At 40.4% G+C, this 13,187-nt stretch overlaps 1 protein-coding gene across 7 annotated transcripts in view; it reads left to right on the top strand.

Annotated features, from left to right (window-relative positions):
* NR3C2 (nuclear receptor subfamily 3 group C member 2) overlaps positions 1 to 13,187 on the top strand; it is a 376,656-nt gene that overhangs the window by 297,402 nt on the left and 66,067 nt on the right. For all 7 annotated transcript variants that reach the window (XM_033215444.1, XM_033215442.1, XM_033215443.1 and 4 more), the window contains 2 exons: positions 1,653 to 2,003; positions 4,102 to 4,246. In XM_033215444.1, coding sequence (XP_033071335.1) covers positions 1,653 to 2,003; positions 4,102 to 4,246 — 496 coding nt within the window. The remainder of the gene's footprint in view (positions 1 to 1,652; positions 2,004 to 4,101; positions 4,247 to 13,187) is intronic.

The raw sequence follows: 13,187 nt of genomic DNA, 5'->3' as shown, positions 1-13,187 counted from the left end.
ATGGTTATCATCAGATGTGGTCCTATAAAGGATGAGAACATTTTAATGTGCTGGAATATTTTTAATGCTTACAAAATTATGGGGGAAGAATGGAAGTGACATTGACATATTGTTTCAGATGTTAATAATAATTTCCAACATGTTTTTATTTGTCATACCCATTTAGTTCTCTGAGAGATAAGAGAGGGAAACTTTGTCATGCCCATTTTTCAGATGAATCCGTTGAGACTTAGAGGAGAGTTTATCTAATTGCCCAAAAGACAGATGAATGCTATTGAGGATTTTCTTAAGCTCTGATAGAGTCATCAGTTGACTGTGTTTTTAGATTACCTGGGTGCTTGGTTCTTTTCTGTTTTGTCTAGTTTTTGAGGCACTTTGCTGAGTATTTTTCATTTGCCCACTCATCCATTCATCAGAAGTATCTGGGTTACTAGTGTCGGTTACTGGTGCCTGGCAGCATCTTCCATTAACATACGTGAATATGATACATCTGCTTTTCCTTGATAAACAGTTCTAAAAATCAGGTATCTATGCCTCAAATCTTTTATTAAATAGACAGTCTATAATTATTGAAGTTTAAAATTTTTGTTAATATTCAACTTCTTCAAGACAGTAGTTATGTCTTATTTATCTTTTAAGCCTGGTTCCAATATTTAATATAGCTTTTGTTGTTTGATGGCTTATCTTTTATCTGAATTGTAAGATTTTCTGTGATGAATGTGATATTAGTGGCTATAATTGTAAACACAAATTACTCTATTTTTAAATCAAGTTAATTGGTATAACATAGTCCTATTCTACGTTAAATTTGTGTCCTGTAAGTACTCATGACTGTTAGGATTAAGTAGAAGGTGTCTGTTTTCTTCAAGAATTTTTAAATAAATTGAAATGTTACATTTGTAATATAAGTAATTCTCACATACCTAAGCTCAGTTTGGCGCTTCTGAACTTTTTTTTTTTAACCCGATCTGTCTTCCCAATTATCTATCCATCTACCCATCTACCTCCCAACCTTCCCACCTCCCCTACCACCTCCATCATATTCGCATATGAAGTCATTTACCCTTCCTTTAAGCTCTGTTTCAGATATACAAGATATGTGATCTTATATTTCTTAAACTTTCTGGTCTCTGTTTCCTTATTCTACAATGAGAATCATAATAGAATCTACTCATAAAAGTATTAAATTGGTTAATTTATATAAAACATTTAGAACAGTGCCTGGTGTTAAGCATTCAATAAATTTTAGCCATTTTCGTTTTTATCATGGTTCCAATCTCTGCCTGCACTGCAGTACAGTGGTGATACATTTCTTAACTCCTCCCCCACTAGACTGAACACTTGTTGAGGACAGGGTAAGGCTTGGTTATACTGAACATATTAGCTGGGTTTGTATGCAGCTTATGCAGTCTCTTATAGGAGACAGGCAGTGAAGACTTGTAAAATGAGTGAAAGAAGGAAGGAATTTGTTATCCTAATACCCATAGTAAGTAATAATAATTGGGCTTTGTACGTTTTCTCTTGTGGAATAAACGATCATGTTCCCATTGACATAACAAGACCTATTTAGAGGAAAACTGCTTTAAGCAATGTGAGTCAGTATATTTCAAACATAATTTTAATTTGGCCTTATCATTTACGGTTTCTTATAGCACGAAAGTCAAAGAAGTTGGGAAAGTTAAAAGGGATTCACGAGGAGCAGCCACAGCAGCAGCAGCCCCCACCCCCACCCCCACCCCCGCAAAGCCCAGAGGAAGGGACAACGTACATCGCTCCTGCAAAAGAACCCTCCGTCAACACAGCACTGGTTCCTCAGCTCTCCACCATCTCACGAGCACTCACACCTTCCCCTGTTATGGTCCTTGAAAACATTGAACCCGAAATTGTGTATGCAGGCTATGACAGCTCAAAACCAGATACGGCCGAAAATCTGCTCTCCACGCTCAACCGCTTAGCAGGCAAACAGATGATCCAAGTCGTGAAGTGGGCAAAGGTACTTCCAGGTAGGATTGCCTCTCCTTTCACGTGCTGCATCCTGAACTTAACAAGTCTGGGCAACTGACTTCGCCATCTCCAACCATGCAGTAGGAGTTAGCTTTCTATGAAATCCTGATATCAGATTTTTGTAATTGATAGCAAATTGATCAAATATATAGGAAAAATATGGTTAATGTGCTCATTTCTTCTGAGAATGCAGGGTTAAGGATTTTATTGTTGAAATGACAGATACAGCTGGGCGCAGTGGTCATGCCTGTAATCCCAGCACTTTGAAAGGCCAAGGTAGGTGGCTCACTGAGGCAGGAGTTCAAGGTCACGAGGTCAGGAGTTCAAGACCAGCCTGGCCAAGATAGTGAAACTCCATTTCTACTAAAAATAAAAAATTTAGCCCTGTGTGGTGGCAGGTGCCTGTAATCCCAGCTACTCAGGGGGCTGAGGCAGGAGAATTGCTTGAACCCAGGCGGTAGAGGCTGCAGTGAACCGAGATCCCACCACTGCACTCCAGCCTGGGCAACAGACTGAGATTCTATCTCAAAAATAAGATAAAAATTAAAAATTAAAAAAAATGACATATGCACTTCTTATGTTGATCAAAATGGAAAATGTCATACAAAATTATTAATAAGATAAAATACATTCTGTTCATGAAATCACAAGGTGAGCACATTATTAGCAGCTCATAACTAGTGTTAATCTAAGCATAGACCGAGTAAGCCAAGGCCTAGCAAGTAAGTTGTCAGAGACCTGGAATGACTCTTCTGTCTGAAAAAAATCACCTTGCCCCTAGCACCCTTTAAATTGTCCCTGGAATTCCTATTTTAGTCATTTTTTTGTTTCATGGGATTTAATTAATGAGGCCCCTCTAAATCTACAGAAACATCACTTAGAAATTGCCATTCCATTGTCCCAGTGTATTAATCTAAAGCAGTTTCTTGGATTACCTGCGGTCAGACAGCAGCTGTAAAAGTTGGGGAAAGCTCCACTGACTGATTCTTTGAAGAGGAGCTTACTCAGTGCAACTCCACAGGCAGAAAAATGATGCCCCTGGAAACAGGGTAGTGATAAAACAAAAGAAGGCCCGGCACAGTGGCCCATGCCTGTCATCCCAGCACTTTGGGAGGCCAAGGCAGGCAAATCACTTGAGGTCAGGAATTCAAGACCAGCCTTGCCACCATCGTGAAACCCCATCTGTACTAAAAATTCTACTCGGGAGGCTGAGGCAGGAGAATGGCATGAACCTGGGAGGCAGAGCTTGCAGTGAGCCAAGATCACGCCACTGCACTCCAGCCTGGGCGACAGAGTGAGACTCCATCTCAAAAAAAAAAAAAAAAATGGGGTTGTGTATACACACACACACACACACACACACACAAAATTTAGTTGGGCGTCCTGGCAGGCACCTGTAACCCCAGCTACTTGTGAGCCTGAGGCAGGAGAATCGCTTGAAACCCGGGTTGCAGTGAGCCAATATCATGCCACTGCACTCCAGCCTGGGCGACAGAGTGAGACTCCATCTTAAAAAATAAATAAATAAAATAAAGAACAAAAGAAGAGCTTGAATCTGTTAGGCAAGGAGGACAGGTGCCAAGGAAACATGTTCTACCATAGAACTTTATCAAAGTCTGATATTAACCTGGACCATAGGAGGCACCACATGCTCATTTTTTAAGCATCACAGATTCATGAAGAATGAAATCTCCCACCATTATTGCAGACACGCACGGGTTGATAGTTATTAGATTACCCTTTTAGTGTTATTAATTGTGGGTGGGACAAAGCAAGTTTTGCAGGTTAATACAAATTCTCTAAATCTAACCAAGGGTTTTAGGCTGTCATCCACACTGAAACTCACTGAACTTTGCAATTTTAGTTTGCCCGGGCAGTTTACCCTCATCTAGAATTTAGGATGAATTTAAAGTGAAATGTGGAACAGGACTGGGCCTGTGGTATAAGCTCTGTAAATGACTGTTGAATTGATTTGAGTCTATTAGGGAAGAGAAAAGTGAAAGAAAGGTGGCTGTTTGGGGCTGACTTAAGAAGCATCTTCCTGGAATGTACTTAAATGCTAAGTGTATTTCTGTGATTAATTGTTTTGTTCTTCAGGATTTAAAAACTTGCCTCTTGAGGACCAAATTACCCTAATCCAGTATTCTTGGATGTGTCTATCATCATTTGCCTTGAGCTGGAGATCATACAAACACACGAACAGCCAATTTCTCTATTTTGCACCAGACCTAGTCTTTAATGAGTAAGTACCTATTAATTAGCCTTCATAAAATAAACTGCAGAGTTATTCGTTATGCTTTCTTTCAATAATTTCTAAACAGGTATACGTTGGTGAAAAAATCTACTGAAACTGGCATTTTTTAACGTTAAAAATTTACAGATCTCTAGGAACTTAAAAATTACTCTTTGCAACATTACACTGTACACTTCTGAGTATATATAAATCAGTATATATAAATTCCACATAATAATATGTGGGATATATCCCAAAAGAAAGATGATCCAGTTGGCTCTGAAAATTGACTGGTACAAAGCCACAATTAATAGAAAACAGTCTCTTTTGGTATTGACTCCAATTGGGAAGACGATCTAATTTCTAGGAAATGTGAATGTATAAAGTGCCAGCTTTTACGAGCGTCATATAATGGTTCTTTTGTTAACAGCATACAGCTGCTCAATGTGTTTTCATGACAATCGTAATTACCCTTCTTTGCCATCATAAAGGAAGCCAAACTGTTATTCTGTAGCGAAACATTTTTAGTTTTATGATGCATTTTAAAGACTGAAAGAATTGTGATCGGTTTTTCTTTGGCCACCAATTCCTTCCTATTTTAAGTTTACATTTTAATACTGTTTGCATTCCTCATTAGCACATTTTATTTATGTTTACATGTAGCAGTGCTTCTTTGTAATTGTTGGGTCAAGAAATACTTAAAAGGAAATATTTGAATTAGGATAGTAACTACAGCCAGTCTAACAGATGGCTCTCTCTAGCAATAGGAAAATAGGGGTTTCAGTAGGGGAGGCAGATGAGAAATAGGTTGGTGATAAAAGCAAGTAAAGTAATGCAAAAGATGAAAAGTATAGACAGATAAATGAAAAGTATAGACAGATGATGCCAACATACCACAGTAGTACCAGTAGTAATTTACCTAGGAGGACCAGTTTGCCCACATGTGATATACTGCAAAGACAATTTTATTCCAAACATAAATTAGAAACATAAGTTTTTGGTTCTCGAGGTGGCCTTCTTTTGGCAATTTATCAAAAAGAATCGTTCTAATACTGCATCAGTTTTCACCAAAAGCATGAAGTAAAGTCAAGCAACTGACATGCACAATTTAATTAACTTGTATTCCTCAATAATCAACTGATATTATTGAATAGTAAGCCCATTTTAAAATATGTTCTATAAACCAGAAGGAAAAACATATTAAAGAGAGTTCTTCTTTTAAAAGGACATGTGAGTAAATAGGAATCTCTATTAGTGCCATCGGTGTTTCAACATTTGATTTTAACAGAAGATTAAAACAACCCATTTAATCTTATTAATCTATTAATTTTTGTCATAAAATGCATATAACATAAAATTTTTCATTTTTAGGCATACAACTCAGTAGCATTAATTACATTCACATTGTTGTGCAACCATCACCACTATCCCTATCCAATACTTTTTCATCATCCCAAACAAACTCTAAACCCATTCAACAATCAGTCCCCATTATCCCCTCCCATAAACTTCTGGTAACCTCTAGTCTATGAATTTGCTTCTTCTGTATATTTAATGTAAGTGGAATCATATAATATTTGTCCTTTTGTGCCTGGCTCATTTCACTTAGCCTAATGTTTTCAATGTTCATCCATATTTAGTATGTATCAGAATTCCATTCCTTTTTATGGCAGAATAATATTCCATCATAGGTATGTCAAGTCAGTCCTCATTAGTGGATTCTGTAGTTGCATATTTGCTTGCTGAATGCATTTGTTTGTAATCTCAAAGTCAATACTCACAGGATTTTCATGGTCATTCACAGACAAATGCAGAGCAACAAGGAATTTGAGTTGCCAAGAGAGCATATTGCAGCTGAGCTCACACAAGGGGCCACTCCACCATCTTGTTTCAGCTTTCATGCTATACACTCATCCCTTTCACAGTCTATGTAGTGCCACATGTTTTGCATTTTTATGCCTTTTGGTGATTTCACCGTTTAAGATGGCTGGCCGCTAGACATGGTGCTGAAGGGCTAGCTAGTGTTCTTCAGCTCAAGAAAGCTGTGATGTGCCTCACAGAGAAAACAGGTGTGTCAGATAATCATTACTGAAGCATAAGTTATGGTTCTGCTAGCTGTAGTTCAGTGTTAACAAACCATCTTAAGTAAGATGTCTTTAAACAGAAATACACATGAAACAAAATTAGGTATAGATCAGTTGATGAAATGTGACCAGAGGTTGTAAGGACCATTACCCCAGACTTCCCCTACAGGAGGGATAGTTGTGCATTTGCTAATTCAGTGTTTGCTGCTGTGACTTTATAAAACATGACTACAGCAAATATTTTATCCAATCATCTGTTAATGGGCAGTTTGCTTGTTTCCACCTTTGACTGTTATGAATAATGTTGCACTGAATATGGGTATACAAATATATCTTTGAGATGCTGCTTTCAGTTATTTCAGTACCTAGAATTGGAATCCCTGGGCATATGGTACCTCTGTGTTTAACTTTTTAAGGAGACACCACGCTCTTTTTTCACAGCAGTTGCACCATTTTGCATTCCCACCAGCAATGTACAAGGGTTCTAATTTCTCCACATCCTTGCCAGCACTTTTTTCTTTTTATTAACTAGCCATCCCAGTAGGCGTGACGTGGTATCTCACTGTAGTTTTAATTTGCATTTCCCTAATAGCTAATGATGTTGGACATGTTTTCATATGCTTATGGGCCATTTGTATATCTTCTCTGTAGAACTGTTCATGTAAGTTCTTTACCCATTTTTTAATTGGAGTATATGTCTTTTTGTACTTGAGTTGTAGGAGTTCTTTATGTATTATGGATATTAAACCATTATCAGATGCATGATTTGTAAATATGTCTCTCAACCTGTGACTTGCCTTTTTACTCTGTTGAAAGTGTCCTTTGGTGCACAAATATTCATAAGTGTAGTGAAGTCAAAATCTCTTCTTTTGTTGCCTTTTCTTAGGTGTCACTTATTACTTTTTAATTGTTTATAAATATCTGCATATAAAGGGCTACAAACAATTACAGAATTGTAAGAATGTTTTTTCATAAATGGAACTTAGGGGAAAGCACCTTATATTTGAAGGCTGGGAATAATGTACTTAAAGGGGTTTGGAAATAAATAAGAAACAAACAAAAAAAAAGAAAAGGTCATATAAGCTTTCTGTATTTGTCTATTCAAGAGAATATTGATACAGATAAAATGGAAACAACAAAATATAAATGCTTTCTAATATTAAAAGTAGTTAAGTGTTATTGATGTAATTATTAGAATGGACATTTTGCTCTCTGCTCTTAAAACTTTTGACCTCAACCCAACCCAGACTTCTGTAGTGTTTCTTTCTATCAACTAGAAAGAACAGAGCAAAGCTGTATTTTTCAAGGGGCTAGGGTGGATACTACTCTGGGGAAACAATTGGAAATTACATAAAGCCTTTTGGTCAAATTGCATCAAAAAAAGAGCTCGATGTGGTAGCTCCGTCACTGGGTACCATGATAGACTCTGTATCTTTTAGGGAAATCAGTAAGTTACAGAGCATGTCCGAATGCATATGTATATATGCTTCATCTTGCATTTATTCCAATAATATTTATTAACTGTTGTCAGTATTCTAAGCAGTAGTTTTAGAATAGTGAGAGAAAAAATCCCTCTCTCATAGAACATACAGTCTAATGAGAGAGACAGAAATACTGAGTTTTGTAAGTAAAATATAATTGCGATAAGTATTGAAAGGAAAAGTGCTCTGAGAGCAGTTAATGGGAGAGATTGATCTAGTCAGGAAAGTCTTCCTTGGGAATGATTAAACTGGTGTTCCCCAGGGGAAGGAAGTATATGAGGAGGAAAGTTGATCTAGCCTGAGAGACCAGCATGTGCAAAGGCCAACTGACAGGAAGGAACATGGGCCTTCAGTGAACTGAGAGCAAGACCGTGTGGCTGGTGGGGAGCCTAAGGCCAGGTCCTGTGGGTTTCAGAGGCCACATCAGAGACTTGGTTCTTTAAGAGCAGTGGAACAGCCATTGAATTATTCTAAGTGGTGGAGTAGCATTTCCAGATTTGCTTCTTGAAAAGATCCCTCTGAATGCAGAATGGAAAATGGGTTAGAAGTGAGTCAGAGCAGATCTTGGGAAACCAGATCTTGCGATGGGAATTCAAGTGATAGTGTAAGGTGAAATCAACAAGAATTGCTAGTGGTTGGATATTGGCAAGGACTGGAGTGGGGGAAGAATTAGCTGTCTAGGAAGACTTCCAAGCCTCTGCCATAAGTGCCAGGAAGGATTTGGTGCCCCTCACTGGGATGGGGAATAAGGGAAGAAGACTCAGGTTTGGAAGGCCAGGGGAAGGGAGAGCCTGGGACCAATTTTAAGGGTAAGATTGACTTGCCTTTGAAAAATTATCCAAGAAGACATTACATAGGCAGTTATTTCTACAGGTCAGAAACTAAAGAGGTGTCCTGGCTAAAGTTAAACATTTTGAACTCATTTTGGAAGTAGTAGTTGAAAGAGGAATGTCATGACATGGATCGCAAGGAAAGAGATGACTTTAAGAAAGGAGATGCGACTACCCTATCATGTTTTATGTTTTTGTGATCCCAGTGAGGTGTGACCTAGAAAACTCAAAGCATGCCTCACGCATTGCCTGCCAATGCCTTATACATTCATATCTTCTGAACATGTTCTACGCTTTCCCTGAGTCATTACCTGTGCTTTCGTACCCTTCCACAACAGCAAAGGCAGCAGTCTGGCATTTTGTGTAAAGCAGTAGTGATGCAGCTCACTTGAGGGCAGAGTACACCGATGTGGTCCTCGCTTGCTCTCCCACCAACCCTTGGCTATTTACACCACCCCCCACCTGGTGTTGCCACCTCTTAAGTGCGTGTATCTCTGCCTTATTTCACTGGCACACCTCATTGAAGTCACACACTGTGTCTTAATCATTTTTGAATCTCTAGTAGCTGGCATTGTGTCTGAATCATAGTAGGTACTCCATAAATATTTGCTGAATAAATGAATTACTGAACAAATGAACCAAACAATCTATTAATCAGTCTGAAAGGGGCTTCCTAAGTTTACATTTCTAATTATGAGGATGAAGTTTATGATGAAGTGGGATGCATGGCTTTCCTGAACAGAGGCATTGCAATATTTAAAACAGAGGAACAAAACTTTGGGTTTACCTTCAACTGTGACACAGATCTGAAAGTTCCCAAAGATCTTATTCTCTGGTATTAGTATCACTGGAGATGGAGGAAAGGTGGGAAATAGGGAATAATAAAGGAAACATTCTTTCTAATTTTTTATTAAACATTGGGGTGAAGATATTAGTTAATACTTTAAATTAACATAGAACTTTTCTTATTATAAACTCAAAACTTTTCAAATATGTATTAAATGATTAATTATTCAATTTTACCTTGAAATGGCTTATCATATATTGCTACAGATCGCTGCAAGTATTCAAATTTCTTATCAATTCACTACACATATTAAAACTCCCACTGAAGCCTGTAATGACTTTTTTTTTCATTTTTTTTATAAGTTCTGAAATGAAGGTTCAGTATTATTCTTTTACATCTTGGCTGATATTTTAAAATTAAACATATATTAAAGACTTGCTGATACTACCTCAAGTAGTAGCCCAGTAAAAAATGTTTTTGATGATCTTTTACTGTCCTCAGCGTCTGAACTTTGGATTGTTTTGGTTCACAGACTGTTGGCGAGAGTGAGAGAGGGTTGAAGTCTTACTGGCACTTCACGTGCCTCTCCGGGAGGAAGGTGACTTCCACCCACACCATCCTGCGTCTGAAGCACTAGTTGTGTGAGGGCAGCTCCATTAGATAAATACACACCTCAGTTGCCATCAGCTACTTCTTGTCATGTTTTCATGGGGTGCTACCTGTTTCTTTGTGTCCCCAGTCACTGGGTTAGTGTGCTGGCGTAGTCCAGTTGTCCTCAGTGAGGGTTCTCCCCGGGCCATCCTGCCAACATTACAGTGCCAATGAGGTCCCTCTGTACCTAACATTCTGAAGCTCCATGAGACCTGGCTTCCAAATGGGTTGTGTGTTCCAAAGTCTGTCCCACCGTGGTGGAGGCTGGGATCAGAGGATCCTCATGGAGGCCAGGAGGGGGTTGGAGGTATGGCGAGCCCCAGTGTCCCTTCCCACAGGGAGTGGTGGATCTTCCTGAGCCGCTGGAGGTGACTTGTGTGCCTGGACCCTCACCCCAGCAGGGTTAGGGCCAGCGATAGTTGGGGGATAGGAGTTCTGATGAGAAGAGTCAGGGATGTAGGATGAACCTGATCAGCTCCTCCCTCAATGGCTGCTTTTGTTCTTCCTTCTCTCTCCCCAGCCCACTTCCCCTTCTCCTTCTTTCAAGTTAGGATTTCTTACTTCTCCTTGGCTCACTGGGAAACTGTTGTGTGATTTCTGCAGCTTCCAGTGTCTGACCCTCCTCCCTTTTCTTCTCACTTCTCCCTGCACCTTCCTTTCCTTTCCCTTTTGTTACTCCCCTCCTTCCTTCTCCCCTTCTCTCTCCTTCTTCCACCTCCCACTGCCCCATACACCCCTTTTCCTTCCACTGAGAAACCTACTCCTGAGATTTCCATTGTTTTTTTTTAATTTCTGGGTAAGTATGAGGGAATGAAGTTCAAAAGAAGGAAACAAGTCTTCCTTCCATGCCTTATTTTTCCGTTGGATCCTATGAAAAACCAGACTTCGCACCAGCAGCTAGAGGGCCAAGGCCTGCAGCCGAGGGCCTGACCGTGAAAGCAGCTCCCCCTGCAGGTGGCACACGTACTGCCGGCCTCACCGTGGCCCCACTGTTCCCAGCGGGGAATCTGTCTGGGTCTGCAGCAACCTTAATTCTTGCCTCCTCAGAAGACGGAATTTGACTGAGGGGCAGAAGGAGAGACTGAGGCGAATGTTACATAGCAAGAGTGAAAGTTTATTAAAAAGCTTTGAGCAGGAACGAAAGGAAGTAAAGTAACCTTGGAAGAGGGTGAAGCATGTGACTTGGGAGATCAAGTGTGCAGTTTGATCTTTGACTTGGGGTCATATACGTTGGCATGCTTTCTGGGAGATTGCGTCCCTTCGAACCCTGATTCTTCCCTTGGGGTGGGCGGGGTGGCCTGCCACCATTTCGGAGGGAGCATGCGCAATGTGTTTACTGGAGTTCTATGCATGCTTACTTGAGGTGTTCCTCCCTTACCAGTCCAGAATTCCTAGAAGGTCATACCAGCTGAACTCCGCCATTTTGCCTCTTCATGCGCATGCTTGAGCCCACTCACCCAACTCCTGAGATCTTATCAGGAAGCTGCTTATCACCGGTTTCAGGTTTTTCTATCTATTAGGAGACTGCCTTTCCCTGGCACTGGCTGACACCAATTATTATTTTAGAGAAACAGTATAACAACTGCCTGACCTGAGGGTCACCTGACATTCCTGATGGCAGTAAGAGGGACCTCTCCTGCCCTGCTCATGTCTGCCTGACTACCTACTGTAACACTACCACTGCCTATTTTGCATCTGGTTCTCTTCATTCCTACCTGGCCCTTGGAGACAGTGGAGCTCAAGACTCTTGAATAAAGAAAACCAACGTCATAAGTAGAAAATCGTTGATCCTTATCTGCAAAGGACAGAAGCACTCCAGAATGGAAATTGTGTTTTTACACAAAAGTAGTGTTTAGAGGCCACATTCCCACCTGAAGGAGGCTAGACAGAGTGAAGAACTCTAGGGGAAGGAACAGTGGAGCTGGAGGAGGTTTTATAAGCTACAAACAAGAACAGTCATTTAGTTATATACAGGGAAAGAGGAGAGGTAGATACAAGTCCCCAAAACTAGAATGATTTCCTTCCCTCCTTTCCCCTACTTCTTTTTAAAATAGTATTTATTCCTTTTTGTCAGTCTATCATAGTGATAAGGATTAGAATTGGAGTAGAAAGCCACTTCTAGCTAGGCATGGCACCTCACACCTGTAATCCCAGCACTTTGGGAAGCTGAGGCAGGAGGATTGCTTGAGTCCGGGAGTTCAAGTCTAGCCTGGGCAACAAAGACCGTGTCTCTACAAATAATTAGCTAGACACAGTAGTGTGCACCTGTGGTGCCAGCTACTTGGGAGGCTGAGGTGGGAGGATCACTTGAGCAATCAGGAAGGAGTTCAAGGTTGTGAGTGAGCCATGATTGCACCACTGCACCCCAGCCTGGGTGACAGAGCAAGACCCTATCGCAAAAAGAAAAAAAAAGAAAGAAAAGAAAAGTCATTTCCAGACATTTTAGCAGAGGAAGTGAGAGGAGGGAAGTTCTGGAAGAAATGGATAACCTGCTGCAACGGTACTTCTGAGTTACATCATAATAAGAGAAGTTCCAATACTGAGCACGCAGAAGATAGTGACCGCCTGTACCTGAGAAAGGGGAAAACACCTAAGAGGGGAGTATTAACTTAAGACGAGAACAGAGAGGACACTTCCTAACTCAGTTCTTTGGTTGTATTCTTTTTTTTTTTTTTTGAAATGGAGTTTCGCTCTCGTTGCCCTGGCTGGACTGGCTAGAGTGCAATGGTGAGATCTCGGCTTACCACAACCTCCGCCTCCCGGGTTCAAGGGGATTCTCCTGCCTCAGCCTCCCGAGTAGCTGGGACTACAGGTATGTGCCACCATGCCTGGTTAACTTTGTGTTTTTTTTAGTAGAGATGGGGTTTCCCCATGTTGGTCAGGCTGGTCTCGAACTCCTGACCTGAGGTGATCCACCCGCCTCGGCCTCCCAAAGTGCTGGAATTACAGGCATGAGCCACCACGCCCAGCCCAGCCTGTTGTTTTTCTTCTGTTTTGTTTTGTTTTTATAAAACCCTGCCTCTGATTTTAGACTACTCGTGGGAGAAGGAAATAAGTGGTATTTATTGTCCTTTCATTTGGCAGATACTTATTGAGCAACTTCAGTGTACTAAGCAC

This window comes from Trachypithecus francoisi, unplaced genomic scaffold, assembly GCF_009764315.1.
Source record: "Trachypithecus francoisi isolate TF-2019V2 unplaced genomic scaffold, Tfra_2.0 Lachesis_group1, whole genome shotgun sequence".
In the NCBI taxonomy this organism is placed as follows: Eukaryota; Metazoa; Chordata; class Mammalia; order Primates; family Cercopithecidae; genus Trachypithecus; species Trachypithecus francoisi.
The sequence above is the reverse complement of the archived record's forward strand: the minus strand, read 5'-3'. Positions and strand labels throughout refer to the sequence as shown.